The sequence below is a fragment of the Oryzias latipes genome, chromosome 7 (assembly GCF_053564925.1).
Source record: "Oryzias latipes strain Hd-rR chromosome 7, Olatipes_Hd-rR_3.1".
NCBI lineage: Eukaryota > Metazoa > Chordata > Actinopteri > Beloniformes > Adrianichthyidae > Oryzias > Oryzias latipes.
In genome coordinates this window covers 35128022-35151627 of record NC_136243.1, presented here as the reverse complement: position 1 = coordinate 35151627, position 23606 = coordinate 35128022, and the positions used below count along the sequence as shown (strand labels likewise).

Here is a 23606-nt window from a genome sequence, read left to right as displayed (position 1 = left end):
GCTGGCCTCTCATTTTGCAGGGCGTGATGGGAGTCGGGTGCAGGCGGGGCGGCGCTCCTCTGGGGGCCCGACTCCCCAGCACAGGAGAGCTCATCTCATCACTGCTGCCTCCTGGGTCGCTGAGGGGAATCACGTGAGGAGGAGGAGGAGGAGGGTGGAACCAGAACTGAAACGTCTACAGGAACGGTTTTCCCCACAAACGGGTCTTTTACGGTTGAACCGTTTGGTCTTTTGCATGAAAAGAAGTTCTGAGACGCTTCAGGAGAAGAAGTGGAGCAAAGCTGGAGATCAGTTCAGCCGTCAGTGGGAGTTTCCCTGGAGGATCTGCCTAAAGACTAAAGAGGAGCAGCGCTGTCCACGATCAGACTGGGGGGTCCAAAGACCTACAAAGACCTCCTACAGATCCAGAAACCATCAGCTATGTAGGAACCTGGCCCCACCCTCTTAGGGGCGTGGCCACAGTGAAGGTAAAGGCACAAAAACGCTGCCAGGTGAGAAGAGCTTCAGCCAACACATGCTTTAATACAAAACAATTGCAAACACTGGTTTCCAATTTGTGCAAAATCTTTTAAAAAAAGAGAGCTCAGGAGTTATTTACAACCAGAACTCGATCCAAATTTACAAAATCATAAATACAGAATAAAACGGAGAGCTGAAGCTGGACAGAACCAGGCTGAAGGAGATGTGGACTCAGACACGACGGTTTCTCCTTAAAAAATCAAGGCAGCTGCTCCGGATCACAGTCTTTAATGTAAAGGTGAAGATCCCGGGGGCTTCATTTGATCTGCAGGAGTTTCATCGTGCTACCTAAAAAAAAAAAGAAAAAAGGTCAAATGTCATGAGTTTACAGACCCGCTCCAATGAAAACGGTGTTTTTGGCGTTTCTAACAAGATCTTGTGGCGTTTTCCTGGTGGTGGACGACTTCAATAAACAACATTGAGATTAAATTTGCATTTCATGGTTTTTCATTATTCAGGAGCAAACGAAAAACTGCCGCTTGGGACGCTTTGAAAACAGATCAGAAGAGGGTCGGAGCGGGACTTTACAACCAGATTCTTACCAAATAATTTCAGGACTTTGTTGACGCCGCTGGGCTCGGGTTCAGGACAGGAGTCCAGATACTCTGCTGCGCGGGTTTCAAACAGACCTAGAAGGAAAACAGAAGCTCAAAACCATCCGAAGCGCCGTCTGATTCCCACTCAGACTCTCATCTTCAGCCCACTCAACAGCTTACATGTAAAAATGTTAGAAATGAGATATTAACTCTAATATTAGTGGAAATGTCTTTTTTTGTTGTAATTTGCCTCCCAGCACATTTCTGTGAGGTTTCTTTTTTAGCTTTAACGAGGTCAGTTTTTATCTTAGGATCTTCTCGTTTTCTTTGCAGGAACTGGAGCTGGAAAAGCTGAGGAACAGCCGTCCTGCATCAGAGTTTGGAACTTTTCCATCAGCTGGAATCTCAGAGTTTGGGATTCGTCACCTCGTCCTCCTCCTTTGCGCAGCTCCTTGTCCTGAATGAAGCCAGCAAACATCTGCGTCTCCATGAAGAGCTGCAGGAAGTGCCGGACTCCCCGGGACGGGTGGGACTTGCGGAAGGAGTCGCGCTGCAGCTCCTTGGTTCCGTTGGAGGACTCCACCATGTGGAGGGGGTAGTGGCCGACCAGCTCCACGAAGAATCGCACAAAGCTCTCCGACAGCAGCGAGCTCAGGTCCGCCTGCTGACCTGGACAGAAGGTTGAAGGTTGAAAGGTTCAAAGACCAGAAGGTGAGGAGAGCATGGAGGTCTGCAGCACAACCACCTCCTGAAAGGTTTCAGTACAGACTGGAACTCGGACCATCATCAGCTGACTTTTTGATGGTTAACCGAAGGAGCTTCGCAAACATCAAGCTAACTTTGTCCAGCCCAACAGTTTTGATCCAGTTTGGACAATCCAAGAAGACCCGACTGTCCAAACGGTGTAGCAACAGTCCGTGGAAGAGAACAGCAGCAGAAAACTGCCTCTGAATGGAGGCTTAGGAGGAAAGCTGCAGCAGAAGCTCTGAGAGGACAGAGAAGATCTACTGTGGGACAGAAACTGCAGCAGCAACAGAGCAGGAAGCAGAAGGACGGATGTGGGACAGAAGGACGGTGGGTCATGGCAGCAGACGAGCAGGAACCGTTGATCCTGTACATGAACCTTTGGGACCCGGTGTCTGCACTGACCTGGTAAACCTCCGCTGGCGTCTTCCCCGCTTTGCCTCAGGATGTCCAGCCTGTCCTCCAGGATCTGCAGCAGGGCGGCCTGCAGTTTGCTGGGGAGGATGCAGTCTTCATCGCCGAGCTGCCGCCCAAACAGAAGGAGGTCATGTTGACTGCTGCTCACCGCACACATCTGCGCCAACTTTAGCACAAAAACACAGATCTCCAACCAGGAGAGGAGCAAAAACGTCTGACCAGATGAAGGACTCCACCTTCATTCAGGACACGCTGCAGCCGAGTCACAGCTTCTGGACTCATGAACTCCTACAGATGCGCCGTGGGCAGCGTCCTGAAAAACCTCAACGCCGTCTGGTACGAGAACCGCACCGTCCAGGAAAAGAACACACTACATACCAGGGGTGTGGGGAAGAATTGGTTCGGCGATACTGGTATCGATTTAAAATGCTGTCAATATGATATTCAATAGTTTTTTTGGCATCTGACTCTTCTTTTCAACTTAAACCTCCGACCCCTAGTTGGCAGCACCGCCCACTGAGCGTCTTTGAGCAGCTCTACACCAAAACAACAAGATCTCACGAGAAGCAACTTGTGTTAAATGCTATGAATGGTGGGGCTGAACCTCCTGCCCCTCATTCGCCAATGCCTCTCGGCGCCTGGCTGGGTGGGTGGGTTTAGAAGTTTAGAATGGCGTTTATGGTCATTTCGGAGACAAAAATGAAAATATATGTTCTAGTAAGTGCTGGTTTTAGTTTTTGTGAAGATTGTTCTTCATTGTCTTGACTTTGAGATTAGGTATTTTTTGCTAGATCTTTTACTGAGATCCTGTGATATTTTATGAGATTTCTTGTAGAGTCTAAAGGACTTGATGCATGTTTGGTCCATTCTACCATTTTCTAGTGATTTCCCTCTAAGTTTAAAGCTCTGTCCCTTTTTTGAGGCCATGTCTTTCTGTGCTGAAGCCTCTCCAGCGCGTCATCCTTCCAGCTCCGGTCATCTGTGGAGCCGCCCTTCCACCCATACAGGTCATTTCCGACCCCACAGAATCATGAGGACCAGCCCCGCCCACAACGCCACCCTGCTCCCACTCCACGGACCAGCACCTTTCACCACCGTCACTGTGAAATCTGCATATGTGCACACCTGAACAGAATCTCTGCACCAGTTTTTTAATTCAGAGTTTTGGCTTTTTCTTCTTTTTTAATATTTTTAGGCCATTTCCTTTTCTGTTTTTTTCTGAGTTATCTCTGGAAAGTCACAGGTAAGAAGGTCATGGCTCTGTGTTTCTGTTTTCTGACATCAAGAAAGATCTGGAATCGTATTGCCGGTAAGGAAACAATGAGTCCAGATGCTGTGACCCAGCTTCAACAACGCCTGGATGACTGAGGAACACCTTCATCCAGAGCTGACCAAACAGGAAGCGGCTGACGTGAAACGACTTGTTTGTGGAAATGTGACCTCATCCGTAACTTTTACTCAAATCTGCCAACAGGAGAAGAGAGGAAAAATCTGGAAGATCGGAACATTTTTTGGCTTCTTCCTGAACGGTGGATTTCAGATTTCTGCTTTTATAGAATGAATGGAGGAAATTCTTCATCTTGTTTTTCAGCGGGAACGCTAAAACGGGACAAACATTCCTCACAAAGGGAGAGAAGCCGCTCTTTGTTCCTGTCTGGGTTTCTTCAAGACTCAGATGCGTATCTGCAGCCGTGTGTGTGGCACAGGTCGGCCTTTGTCACGCCGGCGGGTCCAGACAAAGCAATCTTTCCCAGGAGGAACAGCCCCTTCTCTCTGTCATGTCTACTCACCTGAATGACAAACCTGTCTTTGCACAGGTCCACTATGAGCACCTGGCGGGATGAAAAGAGCGGCGGTTACACGTGGTTACATAACGGCGGCCTTTGAACAGCAGGGTGCGCCGGCGGCTGCACCTCTTCGATGGGCAGCTCCAGCAGCTGCGGCAGGTACGGCGACAGGACGCCGATCAGGAAGGGCGTCGGGGAGCAGCTGATGTCCAGCATGCTGGCGGGTAACACGGGCACAAAGGTGTGCTGCCAGGTGAAAGGGTAAAGCAGCGCCAGCACCGCGTGGCCACATCGGGACAAGACGCTGCAACAGGAAGAGAAAAGAGTCGAATCTAGAATTCAAAACGACTGTTTCAGCACATCTGACTCTGCATTATGGAAGCCAGCCTCTACAGCAGTGCATGCTGGGAAGCAGCAGAAAAAACACATTAGCGTTCTCCTGGTGAAATGTGTTGTTTTCCGTGTAAACAAAGATGTTCATCAGCGTAAAAAAACACCAGGTCCTTAGGATTCCATCAGTTCAGCTTTTTCCCGCCTTCGTAATGAGACGCACTCGACCATCCAGACTGATGACAGACTTCCACCAGATTTACGGGCCTCTTCGCAGCAGCTGGCTTAAAGGGGCGGAGCTAACAGCTCCTGCTGGCAGCTGTGACTCCTCTAACAGGAGTCTTAATCTACAGCAGGCGTGTGAAACGGGCGCTTTGAGCAGACGGCGTTCACTCTGGCGGTCACTACCTGATGCCCCACATGCACCTGCAGTTGGAAGAGTCTTGCCGTGAAATGTCGTGGCGGCGTAAATGTTTCCCAGCTTCATTCCAATTTATGAAAGGCTTGTCACAGAATTCCAGCCGGACACAAAGCGTGATTATTGATTCCTCCTCCATGATCAGTTTTCAAACAGCTGGTACTTCTGTGAATTAAAAAGGACGCCATCCATACATCACTACTAAATCCAAGTCCCTGATTGGTCAATTTTTGACCTTTAACTTTCTACAGCCGTGTGTTTTGAACGTAGAGTCCAGAAACTTGTGTAGTGATGTGTGAACGCACGCGAGCGTTTTGTACGTGGAGGTCTGAAACGCTCATTTAGACTTCATTTCCGAGGGCTTTACTGCTCTGTGGTACAGTGGCCCCTCGCTACCATCAGATTTCTTTCAGCACAACGTTTCCTGCTTTTTTAAAGTCTATTGTTTTCTGCGTCTTGATTGGCTATTGATCTCATCAACAGCCAATCAACAGATCAATCAATCTCCTCTGTTTGTCACATTTACATGAATCTTTGATGGCGATCAGAGCTTGAGAACAGCCTGCAGGTCTTTTCTTTGGCATCAGAGTCTGAAACCCAACAGTCTGGTGCAGGTCTGAACAGCTCCGGGGGGAGAGGGGGGCATATTTCCAGGTAACTCCCAGTAAACAAGGCTTTTGATGATGTAAAGACTGGAAAATCAGATACGCTCTGGATGCGAGAATAATGTCAAACTGTCAAAACAAACGGCGTCGCCTCTCTACATGGACGTGCTGCACTCGAATCAGAACACTGAAACGGCACACATCACTTCTGAGTGGGAGGGGCTTCCCTGCTGAGGTTCTGCTAAAGGTACCTGAGTTTGTCAGCGATGAAAATGACCCTCCTCTCCAGCAGGAGGGAGGCGAAGACCTGCAGGAGTCTTTCTGCACTGAGACACTGCAGCAGGCTGTCAAAGTCCACGTGCTCCAGCCGGGAGTCCACCGGCCGGCACAGAGTCAGCACCTGCAGGGAGAGCGAGAGTGACATGGAGACGGCGTGCTGCAGCCTGAACGCCCCCCGGGTTTGATTCAACATTTAAAGTCAAAGTCTGATCACGTTTTGATCTGCTGTCAAAGCGTTCCCAGCGGTCCTTCAGTTATGATGATGCCGTTATTATCTAAAATCTAAAAACCTGCATCGCTCTCTAGGACATAGTTTCTGCAGAGCGGCAGGAGTTCATCGGAAGTTCACCTCTGAGTTGTGGGCGGGACCTAACATTACTGGTGGGACAAAAATGGTGACCAATATCAGAGCTATCCAGAGGGGCAGCTTAGATCCAGATTCCAGCTCAGACGGATCCGTTCATCTGCAGGTGGATGCATCAGAACGGGGCGGAGCTGGGAGCTTGTGGCCCCGCCCAACATTTTTCTATGTCACGAACACGATGCAATGTTTCGCCTTGTCCTGATTCACAGCAAGCAGATTAAAGAAATACTCACAAATGCAATTCTGAGCTTAATTTTCTTTAGAAATGTCCCAACAAAACCCCGATTTACATCAGAGCGGGTCTTCTTTCTGCAAACCCCCCCTGTAGGTTGGCGTTACAGCCTCAGGCTTTTACAACTGTTGCAGCAGGGACAGCCGCCCGGCTGCCCGCTGACCTCTGACCCACAACCTGGAGTCGTCTGAAACCACAGGACGGGCGTGGCAGCCGGCAGTTACCTCGCTCCCATCTTTCCTGGAGTCGGGCAGGAAGCTCTTGATGGTGACGGTGCGTCCGGGGGCCGGAAACGGCGACTCCATGACGCTGCGCATGAACGGGTGAACCAGCGCCGGGGAGATTTCTCTGCGCTTCTCCACCTCCTCCAGGATCTAGGCAGACAGACGGAGTGAGAGCTACGCCCAAAGAGAGTCCTGCAGGAACACCCAGCACTTTCTGAGGATTAGCCGTTCAAACAGACGCGTTTCTTTAGCAGGATTAGAAGGGAACATGAATCATGCCTGAAGGAGGCCTGCAGCCCGCTGAAACACCTGGGCGGGTGTGCTGCCGGCTCACCTTTGCAAACAGGTCGAAGCAGCCCAGCTTGCTGACGATGCAGTGGACCTCCGGGAGCCTCTTCCCTTTGCCGCGAGGCTGGACACAGTTTCACATTTCAGAGGTTTCAGATCATGAAATCTATCAAAATTTAAAGTCCTACACCTATAGCCCCCCACCCCCACCCCCCACGCCCACCTCATGTGGTACTGCAAAGACTATTTCCACAAAAGCTAAGATTTCCTGAAACTGAAACTCGGAGTGAGGCTGAAATCAGGGGAGAGAAACTGAATTTTTGCAGCTCTCTGGATTATGACGCAATTTATAGCCTGTAATAAACGTCTCCTCTGAGAGGTTGAGTAAGCGCCTGGCCCGCCGCCATATCTCCGCACGCCCAGGCTCGGGCGCATTCAGACGTTAGCAGAAACTCACCAGGATCTTACGGCAGTAACCGAACCAGCGGCTGCCGTCTTCTCCCGTCAGGACAAAGGAAAAGGTTTCACTGCGAAACAACCAGAGAGGACAGTTCAGATGATGATCTACAGAACGCCGCCACCTCGCTTCTGACACGTCTGCCATGTGGAAACGCCACCAGGAGCCTCATCCGTCCGCTGAAGACGCAAGGAAAAGCTGGAAAAACTCCTGACAACAATCCACCCGTCACTGAAGGTTCTCAAGCATCCAGAAGTCCAGTCATAAAAACTAAAAGAAGAGTTTAGGTCCAGTTCCTCTGAGCCAAAGTCAAGACAATGAAGAACAAACCAACACAAAAGCTGTTCCTCTGTGACCTAAAACAGTCTAATCTTTAGCACTGAAAGGCAGAAAATAATGAAATAAATGAAAACAGTGAGTGGAATAACTCTAATAACCCTACATATTTTAAATATTCGTGTATTTATGGTGTAAGAAGACCAAACAGGAACGACATGGAGACGCTCCTGCTTTCCAAGGCCAGCATAGAAGAACAGCTGAGGTTCTACACAACGTCTGGAGAAGGAACCGGACCTCTGGAACCATCCATAGCATGGAGGCGGAGCCTGAAGCAGATCTGATGGTTCCTGTTTGATGTTGTACAACCACGCTGAACAAATCCACGCTGACCATGACATTTATCTCCTGATATTCAATTATCTTATTCATATTTATGATCAGGGAAGTCTGGGCATCTCTGCTCAGCCTGCTGCCCCCGCGACCCGGTCCCGGATAAGCGGAGGAAGATGGATGGATGGATGGATATTTATGATCAGAGCCGCCATGTTGGAGCCAGACGTCGTCAGGAAGCAGTCCGAGTCGGTCTGAGTTTCTATGACATCCACTTTGGCCTATCAGGAGTGAGCTTGTTGATAGGCCACACCCCTACCACTTGAAAGTTGGCTACATGAGATCTGTCAAAGGTTTTGAACGTAGGAAGTGGGGGGCAGCAGGCTCCACCTACTTTTATTGAGGCGTCTGATTGCTCAGTTTATGACTTAAATAACTTGAACTACAGAAAAAGAATCAAGAAAAAAATTAGAATTATCAAGAAGATGTTTAAGAAAAAGGAATCAGATCCAGGATGTTCATTCTGACCAATAAAATGAGTAACAGCTGTTTATTTCTCTGTGGAAGTCTATGGGATTTTGGCTTCTTGGAGCCACTTCCTGTTTGGAACGCCATTAGGGAGGGGCCACTCAGTCCAGTTCTCAGATATGGTCAATGGTCTAAACCCACCTGGACATGTCTGCCGTGGGTTTCCAATCCTGAGAGTCGGGGAAGCAGAAGTTCGGAATCACCTTCAGCTGATCCTCTGTTTCTTTGGAGGGTCGAGACGATTTCTCAAACTGAAGTGGAAAAAATCTGAGATATAAAATCCACTTCAAAGGATTTTCGATGAATATGAATAAAGAGCAGGAGCTTCTACAACCAATGAGCACTCATTCTGGTGATTACAGCGACCTATGTGCCTGAAAGGTTTCTGAAAACGCTGATTCTGTTTGCACGCATCGTCCAGTGATCAGAGATAACGTGTTTCCTGGAGCTGAAGGGTAAAACGCCTCCGACACGTCTGCAGCGTCACGCTAACTCCAGAAACCTCCTTGAGGGAAATCCTCATCCAGGACATGACATATGGGATTCAGCAGAACAACAATAACAACATTTCATGAAAAGAGAAGCTCCTCGGCCGATGGCGAGGGGTTCCTCATACGGAGGAGCAACGTTCCAGTGAAGTGTGGCTCTGACCATTTTGGGGAACTGCTGAGTGATTTCGGGGGCGTAGGCGTTTCCTTGGGGGCCCTTTCTCAGCGACACCACCACGAAGAGCTGGAAGAGCTGCTGCTGCTGCAGCTGGATCAGGTCTCTCTCCAGGGTCCGGTACCCCGGACGGCGCCTCAGCGTGGAGTGGATGTGAACTGCCGACAGAGGAGAGGACTTATAAAGAAAAATAGATCGTTCTTCATCACCAGGACGACGACATTTAGAGGGGCTTTTTGGGCAGTTCCTCATTATTTAAAACAACAATTTACCATGATGACATTTACCACTAAAAAACAAATTAAAAACAATATTAAAATTGATCATATATAATTAATGAAAGTTAATATGCTGGGCTATGCAGTGCGTTCCAAGGAGGAGACGGTTGTTTTGCGGCGGTACCTTTGGAGCCGTCCTCAGGGTCGCTGTCTGGCCCGATGCTCTCCTCTGCACATGAGGAAGATGAGATGAATGAGGAGGAAGGAAAAGACTCTATGAGCCAAGACAGACACTCTGTGTTCAATAATCAGCCGCTTTAAAGACCCACTCTGCTGTTTCTAACCTGCTCTTCTGGCTTTTCTCTCCTGATGGAGGACATGTACATAACCGTCATTAAAAAGACGCTTTTAAAATCTCTTCAAGGATGTTTGGAGTGGGCCTCTAAAGCTGATCCAGGGTTGGTGTGTGTGACATCATCGTCGTCTTACCTAAGACAACAAGTCCTTGGTTCTTCACCCTCTTCCTCCCACGCTTCTCATCAAAAATGGTCTCAATTTTGTTGACAAACTGTGAAGCAGAAGACGAGAACATCACTGAGAGAAAGCCCAAAAACCTCAGAACTTTGAAGGGAGGTTCCTGTTCCTGTCCTCGAGCGCTGAAATCTCTGGGTTCAGGGTTTAAACCAGACCGACGTGAGCTTCAAACGCGACAGAACAGTCCAAAGCTGAGCGACACGCAGAGGAAGCAACTCTTTAGAGTCCGTGTTCCACCAAAAGGTTCTGCATTTTCACCTTCAAAGCAGACAGAGTGGAACAACCAGAAACCGGAGAGTCAAACCGGTTCAGTGACGTGAGGCGCGTCCTGAGGCTACGTTCCTGCTCCCAAATCCCCGGCAGCCGCCGGTCTCACCTTCTCAGCCAAACGTCTCCTCCGGCCGGACCGCTCCTCCACAGCCATTCGGGGGACTTTTCAAAGTCCAGGCTGAGCGGCGTCAAGTCTGCTGGGAGCTATCTGTTCCTCACAGCCTCCTCTGCTTCCTGTTTGACAAGCCCCGCCCCCTCTTCTCACCCGACTCATCTTTCCACACATCCACCCAGCGAGCGGCCCGTCTCATCACTGACCTGCAGGGTCTCCGACGGTCTCTGTGCGTTTGAGCGGCGGGGCGCCAACGTTGAGGATTTTGAGGGCAGGAAAGCCTGCAGCATCTTCTTCTCCATTTTGCCCACGTATCCTTGCAACGTCTGGGGTTTAGAGGTCATCTGAAGGTCACAGACGTGTGGAGTTAGTGAGGGTTTTCGGGTCATTTCGGCTTAGATTGGTTCAGAGACGATCCTGCTTCACCTTTTCGGTTTGAGCTCTCAGAGGAGTAAAACGCGCTGGAGACGGCTTCACGTCCTCGTAGGGATCTTCTCTGCTCCCATCGGCTGGAGGAGGCGAGAGGGAGGAGTCAGACGGACAATCTGATGCTTTACTGTTAGAAACTGATGCAGGAGAACATAAACTATGGGATGGAGCTGAAGGACCCCAGCAGCTTCAGACTTTGGGCATCAGTCAGATCCCAAAAACCTTCAAAACATTTTTTTTATCATCTAATAAACATTTTTAATCACGCTTTATTAGTTTATTTCTTATGTACGACACAGGTGGACCTACGCATTATTTCTTCATATATGTTGTCATCAGAGTAGGCGTGGTTGAGGCCTGAGTGCACACACTCATCTCCCAGAAGGCTTAGCTGGACCGCCATACGAGCGGCATCTTCGTACTCGAAGGACTTCCTGTGGCGGGAACAGAAGGGAAAAAGGTCAAAACGGACGCGGCTGCTTTCCAAAGGATAACCAGCTGAGGCTTAAAAATAAGAAAATAAGGAAAGTCTGATAAGATGAGCGGATGTGACGCCGACGCTGTTAGGCTTTAATAACCTTCTTTCATTTTCTAAAAGATGAGGACGAAGCTGCTGCTTCAGTTCCGAGCAGAAACACTAAAAAGGAAGACGTTTATTCATAGAAAATCTTTACCAGAAACTAAAATGACATCATCCAACAACAGGAAAAAACAGTAAGGAGAAAGTAAAAGCAAAAAACTCCACTGAAACTCTGCCAACAAAGACCTTTCAGCTCCTGCAGAAGTCTGGGAGCAGACGTCATGAAGCCACAACAAAAGATCCAGTTAAAACCTGAAAATCTTATGAAAAGCTTTGCTTTTTTAAGTTGAATCTTTTCTATTGAGCAGCAAGAAAACAGAAAATGTACAAAAACAAAGTCAAATGACAGAAATTGTTCAAACAATGGCCTTTTTTTTGTAAACAAGACAAACACATCCCACTTCCACCCCACCCCACAGAACATGGGGGGGGGGGGGAGTAATGCCAATAAAAAACGCAAATAAACTTAAACAGATGATTATGTCAAGTGATCTAAGCAGGCATGCGCCACTAAAGCTCAGAGTGACGATGGTACAAGGAACCCAAATGTGAAAACAGGAAAGTCGTTGGAAGCTGCTACTTGGGGACAGTTTTGAGCTCATTAAAGTAGAATAGCATCGGGCCCCACACAGATAGAAATTTGTTTCTGGACCCCCCTAGAGTGTTTTAATCTTTTCTAGCTCCATAAATTGTAACAAGTCACAAAACCATAGAGACACTTTGGGGGGCTTGTTTGACTTCCAGTGTAGTAAAATCCTTCTACGTGTAAGTACTGTTGTAAAAGCAATGATATGTTTATTTCGTTTACTTAGAGTGGATTGATTTCTATCTGTGGTGCCGAATATATCCATGTTGGGTTGAAGATTAATTTTGAGAACTTGTGACAATGTTTTGAAAATGACAGACCTGTAGGACGTCAGAGATGGACACAGCCAGAACATGTGTGTTAAGTCAGCAGGAGTGTGGTGACATCCATCACAGCTGGCTTCTACACTGGGATAGATCTTTGCTAGTTTAGCTTTGGAGTAGTGGATGCGATGTACAACTTTTCATTGTATTAAGTTTAATTTTGCACAGGAGGAGCTGCCATTTACTTTCAGTAAAGCATCGTTCCATATGTCGTCCTCCAAAGCCAGTTCCTCCCCCAACTCATTCACCCAATCTGCCCTGAGTTTTACAAGATTTGTGTTTTTTAAGGCAGTTATCTGATCATATATTCTTGAGATAAATCCTCTAAAATGTACTAGGGTTTCTAAAAGTGCTTCTATACCTGAGCATGACGGCAAATACGGAAAGTCTGGGGTATGACGCTGAACGAAGTGGCGAATTTGGAAGTAACGGAATAGACTAACCCAAGGGAGAATAAACTTATGTGAAAGATCATCAAAGCTGGCAAAAACTGAGTTTATGTACATCTTTGAACAAATGAATACCTTGCTGTTACCAGAGAATGAAAACAGAGTCCAGCCTTGCATGGGGTAACAAGTGAGTCATGTTTATGGGACTTAAATGCAGGAGATCCCCACAGTCAAAGTTCCGTCTAAACTAAAACCATATTTTCAGAGTATTTATGACGACTGGGTCATCAGTGTATTTAAGGGCAGAGAGAGACAAGTCAGAGGTGACCAGAGCACGGAGGGAAGTTGAGGTGCATGATGAAGCTTCAAGAAGGCACCAGTCCATATCAGGACTGAGGCGCCAATGTAAGATATTTACATTTGAAGCCCAGTAATAGTACTGATAGTTGGGAAAGGCTAAACCGCCTTGATTTCTAAAACTGTAGCAATTCAAGCCGTAGCCTAGGTTTCCTTCCATCCCATTTAAATGAAACAAAAGCCTTATCAAGAGATTTAAAAAAAAAAAAATTAGGGATATAAGGTGGGATACACTGAAAAAGGTAAAGACATTTGGAGAGTACAGTTATTTTAATACAATTAACCCTTCCTGCCAGGGATACGTGAAGAGTTCTATACTTCTTTAGGTCTGATTTGGTCTTTTCTAATAAATGACAAGTATTTTGATAGAGATGTTGTATATCTCTTGTAATTTTGATACCCAAGTACTTAAATCCATTTGTGGACTTTTGGAATGGTAGGGCACTAATTTGTATTTGGAGAGACAGATCATTAACAGGATAACATTCAATTTTCCTTAAGTTTAATTTGTACCCAGAGAAAGCCCCAAATTTCCTCAAAGCGTGAATTATGTGAGGGACGTTTAGAATGGGGTCTGACAAATATAACAATAAATCATCTGCATACAAAGATACTCTATGTTCCTTACCGCCCCTGTGGATTCCACTAATCGATGGGAAAGTTTTAAGTGTGATAGATAAGGGCTCTATAGCTAAAGCAAATAGTAGTGGGCAACCCTGGCGAGTACCCCGTGACAACGGAAAGTATTGTGACCGCTTACCATTACTAATTACAGAGGCTTTGGCTGATTTATACAAGAGCTCGATCCAGGAGATGAAGTTGGAACCATAACCAAATTTCTTTTAACATGCTAATAGATATCTCCACTCCACCCTATCGAATGCTTTCTCCGCATCAAGTGCAATTACCACTTCTGCCTCTGCTCCGGAGGCAAGAGAGTAAATTATGTATAAAAGTCGACGAACATTTCTGAATAAGTGGCGCCCTGGCATAAAACCAGTTTGATCATCAGAGATCACATCCTGTATTGTGGCTTCCAGACGAAGAGAGAGGGCTTTAGCTAAGATCTTTGCATCGCAGTTGAGGAGAGAGATGGGTCGGTATGAGTTACAGTCTTTACCATCTTTACCTGGTTTGAGCAGAAGGGTAATTGGTGTTTCAGTTAATGTCTGGGGGAGGGAACCACGGGATAAAGAGTCATTAAACATATCAAGTATGATAGGGGATAATTTGAGAGTTTTTTATAAAACTCTATAGGGTACCTGTCTGGGTTCTGGTGCTTTACCATTTTGCATTGAGTGAATTACAGTAGTGATTTATTTATGGTCCAGTGGAAGCTCAGCATTGGTGCTGTGTATTTCTGTTACTAAGGGGGATTCTAAGTTATTTAAAAACAGCAATATTCTGTCATTTCTGACAAAGAGCTGCACCTAGAGGTCCCTGACCAGGTTTAATGTCAAGTTTTCACCGCCTGGCCTGTAGAAGTGGCCATTACGCAAGGTTAATGGCCTTCGAAGTGTGCATTATTACTTTTTAACGCACGCCGTGGAAGCCTAAACCGTCCTGCTTCCGCGAAGTGCGTTAAAAAGTAATAATGCACACTTCGAAGGCCATTAACCCGCTTATACCATGGTCACTTACAAAAGCAATACATATTAACCAGTTTTTAGTCCTTAATTCTTGTTTTTTTTTACAATTTGGATCGCTTTTCTCACAAAAAGCGGACCATTTGTTACGTGATAGAACAAATAGTCCGTGTCGCGCAGCACCACTGCTGCAGTCAAGATTCGGCGATCTATATATGCTGATCTGGGTTGAATACAGCATCAGTTCAGAGAGAAAGTTCATCTCTTACTGCTTGTTTTTACCAAATGATGAAGCAAAAGGTTGTTTTAAAGAAGCCGGCGCAGTGATACGAAACATTTAAGCTAGGTGACCGGAACTTCTTTTTTCCCCGTGCGGTTATCACTGTGGTTCATCACTTTTTAATGTACACCCACCAGCCAATCAGAACCGAGTATTTAATTAACCCGGACCATGGTATAAATTTCTTTAATTTATTATTTGATTTCCCTTAACTTTTGCCGCGTAAGTTCCCCTAAAAAATATCTCAAGTATCTGCCGATGCTTTAAACTATTTGTACACCAGATTTCCTGTAGCAACCATTTCAATGGGATCTAGATTTGAACCCAAAACTGTCAAAGTGGAGGCTAAAAAAATCAGACTTCTATTTTAGCCTCGTCCGACTTTGACGGTGCTGCAAAAAAAAAAAGTCATTAAACGGGCATTTTCTACATATAATAAACGTGAATCCACTGTTTGAACAACTTTATGAGCAGCATCCTTGGAACATTAGACCGCTGCTGAATATTCTGCATTATTATTATTGTTATTATGGTCTGTGGGAACAACTGTCACAATGAATCCATATTTGGAGTAAAGACTCCTGGTTTTTATCTTTTAAATGCAGCTGTCTTATTTTGAAGTGAATGGCTTCCTCTCTGGATCTTTTCTGCGTAATGAAACTTTCCACATACGTTTCTTTTTTGCTAACTTTGCTAGCTTGCAAGTTTCCGCTTAGCGGTCGGTGAAGCCGCTTTCAGAAAGTAGCGGATAGATTTTCCACGACATCAAGAAGGAGTCAGATGTGGTGGAAAGAATCCAGTAGTTTTCCAAAATAAAACTTCCTTCAGAATCAGATTAAAAATAAATTGAAAAAATGTAGGTCCCGTTTTTAATTTCTCTACAGCTCGGTACCAACTGTCCCACGGACCGGTTCTGGTCCACAGGCCATTCAGACAAAATGATTAGATTTTTTTAAATGTTGTTTTCATAAGAACATTCATTCTTTCTTCTCAGATGTATAGGATTCTTTCTATAAGAAGAACATTGAAGGTGATGTTTGACTGACAGCTGTCGCAGTCACAGGCGTCACAAACAGCTGATTGTCCTGGGCGTGAACCTGTCAGATCTATCCGGCTGGCCACACCCCCTCGCTTGTTTCTCTGGCCTCTTCATTCCAGAACTCGTTTGGTTCTGATGGAATACCAGCGCCCTAGTCTGAGGACAAACCGCTGATGGTGAGTGTGAAGAAACAAACGTCTCCGCCTCTTCGCAGAAGAATACGGGATTTTCCCTGGAATCAGACTTTGATCCACCTCCCGCCAGAATTCTGGACTTTTCACCTAAAGTCAAAGTCTGTTCAGGAAAAGCTGAACTTTCCTTACAGAGACCAGTTACACTTATGGTACTGCAGTGGTATTTACATGGTACTTTTGCTGTACCTACTGGGTTCTTGCAGGGTTTTTTAGTGTAATTATATGGTACTTACAAGGAAGTTTCTGTGTAACTACTTCCTCCTTACAAATGGTACAAAAGTACTACGAGGCACACAATAACTGCACAGGTAAATTTCACAACCATTAATGGACTTAATCTCTTTTTATTAACATTAGTTCTAATTAGGCCTGCACAATATATCGCAAATTTATCGTTATCACGATATCAAGCTGTGCAATGCGGACAGGGCTCGACATAGCCATTTGTCCGCTGACCCGGTCCTGTTTTTCGAGCAGTACGGACCACAAGACTTTATTTTTTACTTGTCCGCTTGGGCCACTAAAATATCTAACAATTAATACATTTTTCACCTTTTACAATAAAGTATATTTTGCGAAAACGTGTAGATTTACCTCGTCTTTATAATTCATTTTTTCTGCTAGTCCTGTGTTCAGACTTCAAGGGTTTCTATGGGAAACCTTTTATCACTCTTCTCCTCCTCTCCCGCCTGCGCGCGCGGCTGTCACTGCCGAGCACCACGCGGCACGCGCTCACTCAATTTTTTTTCAAACTTTATTGAATGTAACATGTAATGTAACATGTAATGTCCTTTGAGCAAGACTCAAAGGAAAGGTGTACAAGACAGTGGTGAGACCAGCTCTGCTCTATGGGTTAGAGACGGTAGCAGTGAGACAGAGACAAGAGGCTGAGATGGAGGTAGCGGAGATGAAGATGTTGAGGTTCTCCTTAGGAGTGACCAGGTTAGACAGGATAAGGAACGAGTACATCAGAGGGACGTCTCATGTTGCCTGTGTTAGCGACAAAGTCAGAGAAGCCAGACTGAGATGGTTTGGACATGTTCAGAGGAGGGATAGTGGATATATTGGTAGAAGGATGTTGGAGATGGAGCTGCCTGGCAGGAGGGCAAGAGGACGGCCAAAGAGGAGATACATGGATGTCTTAACAGAGGACATGAAGTTGGCTAACGTTAGGGTAGAAGATGTTCATGATAGGGTGAGGTGGAAAAGGATGATTCGCTGTGGCGACCCCTGATGGGAAAAGCCGAAAGAGAAAGAAGATTGAATGTAACAATTCAATACTAAACAATGTTAAACAGCAAAAACGAAGGAACAAGCCAGTGGGTTATTATTACATTTTAGGCAGATATATTTAAACTGACACACATATCAGCGCGCCCCCTGGTGGTTTTTCACCGCGATGATCATAAATCCAACACCGTCACTGAAGAGAGACTGAAGCATGTCAGAGAGGTGGAAGACATGGCAGGAATAGTTAGGAATATGTTAGATGGAGTGACGGGTATAATTAGTAGTATGGACAGCAAGATATTTAATGAATGCATTGAAGATGAAACTGTATGCACTAAGCTTTAAGCTGAATGTCAAAGAATCAAAGGCAACTCCAAATACCTGAATCTCAGACTCAAATGGAGTATAAGGTCAAACTACTTAATTTTGTTTTTCTTTACAACACTGTAAGCAGTAAGTATTTCTAGTTAGCTGAATGATCTCAGTAATTTAATTGTATTTAATTTTTCAATTATTTAATTTAATTAGGTAACTAAAGTAACTAAAAAGTAAATGTAACTTTGCAACAGTAACAAAACGCAGAACCTTAAGGCAGTCAGGGCAAAAAAGTCAATAAAACTTCTTAACTATTGATTAGGAACAAATGTGAAATAGCAGTGATTAGAAGCAGCATGAAAACTTCTGAACTAGTGTTTCCTACTACACTGCAGCGCTCTCTTCAAAACATCTGAAACAGACTAGAGCAGATTTAAGTTTGATATGCTCTATTTTTAGTCATTGAAAAGTGTATAAATAAGTGCTAGATGTCACCAGAATGCACCAAATTGCACCATATTAAAATTTTCCGGGGGGGCATGCCCCCGGACCCCCCTAAAGTTGCAAGCACCTGCGGAGCGGCGGGTCTCGCTGTGCGCGGTGTCGGGCCAGTGACTTTCAAAAACTACTGGCCCTGTGGGCCAGTGCAAATTTCTGGGCTATGTCAACCCCTGGCGGATATCGTAAAAGACGGCGGAAATTGCGATAAATGGTTAGCCTATATGTGCAAAAACAATCTTATGGCAGCTTGAAGTATTTAATGTATCAAATAAATCCATTTATGCATTTGACCAATTGGATGGACGCCTTTACATCATCGACCAATCGGATGGAGCCCTTTGATGTTAGACGCTCGCCTCGTTTGGAGAATAATTTTAACTTAAATTAAACTGTTGTAGTGAAATGGAAAAGTGTTTTTGGTTGTTTTGCTACTTGTTCATGTATTGCAAGTTACATCATCATCGCAGTATTAATCACTAACATCGCACGTTTCCTCATATCGTGAAGCCCTAATTCTAATGAAAAACACAATCAAGTACCACAGAAATTCTTACACATGGCGAATCTCATGAAACACACAAACCTACTAAGTGAGTAGAAAATAAATTCTGGGCACTCCTTCATGCTAGTTTGTTTACTTCATCTTTTGTTATACGTGGTAAGTACCATGAAACACAATAAGTATATTCAAGGTACTTTCTTTGTACCTACCCTGTCCTTAAGTATCACAAGAGATACATTAAAACATTGACCATGTAAATACCACATAAAGTACTGAACAATGGAGCCCTAACCCAGACACCACCTCCTCCTGCTTTGACTGTGAGCACGCCTGCAGCTGATGATGATGATGATGATGATGATGATGATGGGGACGGCCCTTCACTGCTGAGAAACTAGGTCACAACCAGACAATGGCTGCCAGATATCATGTGACTTCACAGCAGGACTGGGGCCAGTGATTGAGTTCTGGCAGAACCTCCCAGAACCTGCAGGGAAGTCCAGCCGCGGCTGCGTAAACAGACAGGAATCCGTCCAGCTGAGGGTCTGATGTGGGTCAGGATCTTCCAATTCAATGAGCGGGACGGTTTTCCTCAGACCCGCGCCATGTCTGTGCATGCGTGTTCTGACCCACCTGCTATTCTGATGCCTCGAAAGTCCGTCAAACTTTATGACCGGACAGGGGGGCGGCGGGAAGTTCGGCGGCTTTGCCCCCCTCCTCCTGCTTCTGGCGTTGCAGCGGCTGTTTGGCGAAGACGTGGCGTTCAGCGGCGTGGCGTGCCCGTTGCTGGTCACGCTGTACTTGAATGTCCGCCGGGGTTTGGGGGGGCCAGGAGCTTCACCCGCAGCTTCCCCCTTTTCCCAAAGCAGCCGGTTCCCCTCCAGCTTCCGCCAGAACCCCCGTGAGGTGTAAAAGTTCCCGGCGGGCATGCCGTCGTCCCGGTCTTCGGCGGTTTTCCCCTGAGCTTCGGAGGTCGCTTCTCCGCTGAAAAACTGCTTTGCTGCAGAAAAGGTGCAGTTAGCTTCCACTCCAGACGTTGGAGGAGACGGTCCTTTGGGTCCCGCCGATGTGGTCGAGAACCTCGTGTTCGTTTTTTCTGTGGGTTCAGACGTCCGCCTGGCGACATCGAGAACGCCGTAGACGCTTCCTGGATGTTCCCACAAATCCAAGCTTTTTCCTCGGCAGTGGTTCTGTCTGGGATGAGGCTCCTCCCAGCGGCTCTCCGGCGTTCCCGTCTTCCCCGGGAGATTTCCAGGATGAACCCGAGAAACGAAGGAAGGGTGCGATTTCACCCGCCCGTCCTGGCCGCCGCTATGTTGACTTAGACCCTCCCACTTGGAGATCTTCTCCCGGATGTTTATGCCCAGCTCTTGAGAGGGCGGCTGTGCCGCCGGCCGGCCCTGCGGCTGCCAGGCCGGGGGGGCGTCCTTCTGCAGGCGATCCGCCTCTCCGAGGCCCCGCCTGCTCTGTTCCCGTCTCAGAGCCAACATGATGAGGGTGGGGCGAGTCTCAGTTCTCCACAGGGGTAAGCATCAGGAGTTTCCCTCAAAGGCTAACACGAAAACTGCTAATCCGGGCGTTATCACCAAAGCAGCGTCCCAGATCAGTGGTTTGCTGGAAGCATCTCCTGGTGCTGAATGACCGCCATGACCTCCTGGGGTCCTGTTGGGAACAACCTAAAAAAAGACAAAAACAAGAGTTACTCATCGCCTAGGAGCGAGGAAATTAGGAAAAGACGAGGAAGACATTTAAGTTTTCTGCAGGATTTACCGTAGATCCGTGTTTTCCAGCCAGTGTGCCGTGGGAAATCATTTCATTTCCCCTCATTGGTCTAAAAAACGTTAACCGTTGCCAGAATTTCAGCTCTGTGTTCATTCAAACAGGACCAAGTCCCACCCTGAGTATTTAGCAATACACAGGTTCTTCAAAGACTTTTTTTTCTCTGCATTTCATCTTCATTCAATACTATTTCGTAAGAATAAAAATGTGTCCAAACTTTGGTCAACTGCTAGATATCAGCAGCAGATCATGCAGAAACCCTGCCTTATCTGCTGCTGATTACCTGGATCAGGTGTGTTTAGCCAATAAGGAGCTTCAATGGCTGGTTGGTTGGAAAACACGTTGGCCACAGGAACCTGGAGGCCTGGAGTCTCACCCCCCGCCTTAAACTGTCTCTGTCAATCATTCTTAGAGGTTTCATCCTCTACATCAGACCTGGGCAAACTACGGCCCGCGGGCAACATCCGGCCCTTCGAACGCCTCTGTCCGGCCTGCAAGAGGCCCGTCATAAAGAACATAAGTCAAACAAACATCTGCCGTCCTTTTGCTTTTATTTTGAAATGTGGACTTTTGTTTTGAAAAGCATTGCTTTACGACAGTTGCGCATACGTGAGTGAATGTCAACAGCAACAAATGATGCGAGCCAGCTCACCCTCAAGATGTCAGCACACTCTAAGAAAAGAAAAATTGATAAGGAATGTCGTGTTTTCAAAAAGACAAATATTTCTTCACAGAAGTTAAAGGTGAAGCAGTGTGCTTAATCTGTGGTGCGAAGGTCGCTGTGTTTAAAGATTATAATTTGAATCGACACTACACGACTAAGCACGAAGAGAAATACAGAAATCTGTCTGATGAAGAACGTGCAAAGGAGTCTGAAGCTTTGCTCCAAAAACTCCAAACACAACAGGGACTTTTGACAAAACTTCACGCACCCAGAAATGCAGCCGTCAGGACAAGTTTTGTAATTTCTCACAAAATTGCGCGGAACAGTAAGCCGTTTTCTGATGGAGAGTTTGTAAAGGAGTGTTTACTGGACTCTGTTGCGCTGATATGCCCGGAGACAAAGAGCGCGTTTGAGAACATTTCACTGTCCCGACGCACGGTGGCGAGGCGGATTGAGGACATCGCGGGAAACTTGGAGCTTCAGCTGAAGAGCAGAGCGGCTGACTTTGACTGTTTCTCTCTGGCGTTGGATGAGAGCTGCGATATACGTGACACCGCCCAGCTACTCATCTTCTTACGTGGGATAACTGCAGAGTTTCAAATCACGGAGGAGCTGGCAGCCATGCGATCAATGAAAGGGACAACCACTGGACAGGACTTGTTCAGAGAGGTAAATGCATGTTTGGACATGTTGGAACTGAAGTGGGACAAACTTGTAGGTGTGACAACAGATGGCTGTCCAAATCTGACTGGAAAAAATGTTGGACTTTTAAAGAGAATGCAGGATAAAATGACAGAAATTGTGCAGAAGTTGACATTTTTGCATTGTATTATACATCAAGAGGTGCTGTGTAAGACAGTGTTAAAAATGAAACACGTTGTTGATGTTGTCACCAAAACAGTTAACTTCATCAGAGCGAGAGCATTAAATCACAGACAATTTGTTGCATTTTTGGAGGAAAATGAGATTGAACATGGTGACATAAGATATCACTGCACTGTTAGGTGGCTCAGCCTTGGCAAGGTGCTGAAAAGTGTCTGGGACCTGAGAGGCCAGATTCAGGATTTCTGTGTTGACAAAGGTCATGACGTCCCAGAACTTTCAGATGAAGACTGGGTGGCAGACCTTGGATTCGCTGTGGATGTGACTGCACTAATGAACCAACTAAATGTCAAACTGCAGTCCAAGGGGCTTTTTGTGCATGAGATGTACAGTGCAGTGAAGGCTTTTATGAGAAAGTTGCAGTTTCTCTCAAGCCAAGTGAAGGACAATAATCTGACACACTTGCCAACACTAAAGGAAGCCAAAAGACCAGAGGGTCACCTTCAAAAGTACTCAACCATGCTAGAAGCACTGCATGCAGAGTTTTCAAGGCGATTTCAAGATTTCAAAACTCTTGAGAGTGAAATGCATGTGGTTTCTTCTCCCTTCAACTGCATTGTGGATGATGCACCAAGTGAAGTTCAGATGGAACTCATTGAGCTGCAGTCTGATATGCTCCTGGCAGAGCGTTTCAGGTCAGTGTCACTGCTGGACTTCTACTCCTCCCTTAAAAAGGAGAACTTTCCACACCTGAGGAGGCATGCTCAGAAGATCCTGGTCCTCTTTGGCTCTACCTACCATTGTGAACAGGCATTTTCAGTTATGAAGTTCAACAAATCCAAACACAGATCCTCTGTGACTGATGACCACCTCTCAGCTGTTCTTCGCATTGCCACTTCAGACATTCAGCCAGATTTTTGTGCCCTTGTTCAAGCCCAGAACAGACTGGATTATTCTCACTGAAGAGGTAACATGGATGGAAAACATTAAAAGTTATCGTTTGTTCCACAATACATATGAATACTGATGTGTTGCTCTATTTCTATAAATTTGTTAAGTTTGTTGTTGTTCATTTTTTGGGGAGATTAACAAGTTAAAAACTGATAACTGTGATGGTATGTTCCCCCTCTCAGGTTGCTATGTTTTCATTTTCAAGTCAAGCCAAGTCACATCTAGTCAAGTCAGTTCTTAGCTTTGTCAAGTCTTAGTTCATGTTTCTGCTTTGGTTTTGCTTGTCCTGCCCTGCAGTGCCTTTTGTTTATTTAAATAAACCTTTAGTTTTTTGGAACCACCTGCCTCCTGTGGCATTTGCACAGATTCAATAATTGTTTTTGTTTTCCTTTTTGACCTATAAACCACAATTTTACATACCCTGATATAAACATTTACACTTTACAGAATGCATTATTCTTCTGAATATCAGTAACAGCTATTAAAAATATTTACTTTAAAAGCATTTTACAACGGAAGAAAGTTAGTGGCCCTCTTGCACAATTCAGGTTTCTGATGTGGCCCCCGGCAAAAATTAATTGCCCACCCCTGCTCTACATCAGTGTTTTTCAACCAGTGTGCCGCGGCACACTAGCGTGCCGTGGGAGATGGTCAAGTGTGCCGTGGAAAATTGCCCTCATTAACTGATCTAAAAGCATTTCCCATCTCCAGGATTTCAGCTCTCTGTTCATCCAAACAGGCCCTGATAAAACACTGAGGAGTTAGGAATATAAAAGATCGTAAAATACTTTTTTCTTTGCGTTTATTTTATTTTATTAAAGACATTTTGATAAGAATGACCGTACCACGATTCAGCTGCAGCTCCGGCTGTATTTTGGAAAAGTCCCGTTCTTTTGACTGTCTCCACCAATCATTCTTGAGGGGCTTAATCACATGTCATCAGTC

The 23606-nt window shown here is 46.0% G+C and overlaps 2 protein-coding genes across 3 annotated transcripts in view; one reads left to right on the top strand and one right to left on the bottom strand.

The window, feature by feature from the left end:
* Positions 1 to 502: 502 nt before the first annotated feature.
* dennd2c (DENN/MADD domain containing 2C) overlaps positions 503 to 23606 on the bottom strand; it is a 26239-nt gene continuing 3135 nt past the window's right edge. For both annotated transcript variants that reach the window (XM_011476670.4, XM_023956320.2), the window contains exons 2-19: positions 19079 to 20121; positions 10873 to 10997; positions 10561 to 10643; positions 10341 to 10478; positions 9708 to 9786; positions 9403 to 9447; positions 8989 to 9158; positions 8479 to 8588; positions 7201 to 7270; positions 6790 to 6867; positions 6456 to 6605; positions 5608 to 5756; positions 4130 to 4307; positions 4007 to 4048; positions 2205 to 2322; positions 1482 to 1724; positions 1062 to 1148; positions 503 to 807 (exon numbers count right to left, since the gene is read on the bottom strand). In XM_011476670.4, the coding sequence (XP_011474972.2) occupies positions 776 to 807; positions 1062 to 1148; positions 1482 to 1724; positions 2205 to 2322; positions 4007 to 4048; positions 4130 to 4307; positions 5608 to 5756; positions 6456 to 6605; positions 6790 to 6867; positions 7201 to 7270; positions 8479 to 8588; positions 8989 to 9158; positions 9403 to 9447; positions 9708 to 9786; positions 10341 to 10478; positions 10561 to 10643; positions 10873 to 10997; positions 19079 to 19935 (2754 nt within the window). In that variant the 5' untranslated portion in view covers positions 19936 to 20121 and the 3' untranslated portion in view covers positions 503 to 775. The remainder of the gene's footprint in view (positions 808 to 1061; positions 1149 to 1481; positions 1725 to 2204; positions 2323 to 4006; positions 4049 to 4129; positions 4308 to 5607; positions 5757 to 6455; positions 6606 to 6789; positions 6868 to 7200; positions 7271 to 8478; positions 8589 to 8988; positions 9159 to 9402; positions 9448 to 9707; positions 9787 to 10340; positions 10479 to 10560; positions 10644 to 10872; positions 10998 to 19078; positions 20122 to 23606) is intronic.
* LOC111947639 (general transcription factor II-I repeat domain-containing protein 2A-like) lies at positions 20798 to 22995 on the top strand. The gene has a single exon (XM_023956321.2). The coding sequence runs from the start codon at positions 20922 to 20924 to the stop codon at positions 22671 to 22673; it is 1752 nt and encodes a 583-aa protein (XP_023812089.1). The 5' UTR covers positions 20798 to 20921; the 3' UTR covers positions 22674 to 22995.

Excerpts from the sequence above, each read along its gene's own strand:
- LOC111947639 (XM_023956321.2), top strand. The coding sequence starts at position 20,922 with ATGTCGTGTTTTCAAAAAGACAAATATTTCTTCACAGAAGTTAAAGGT.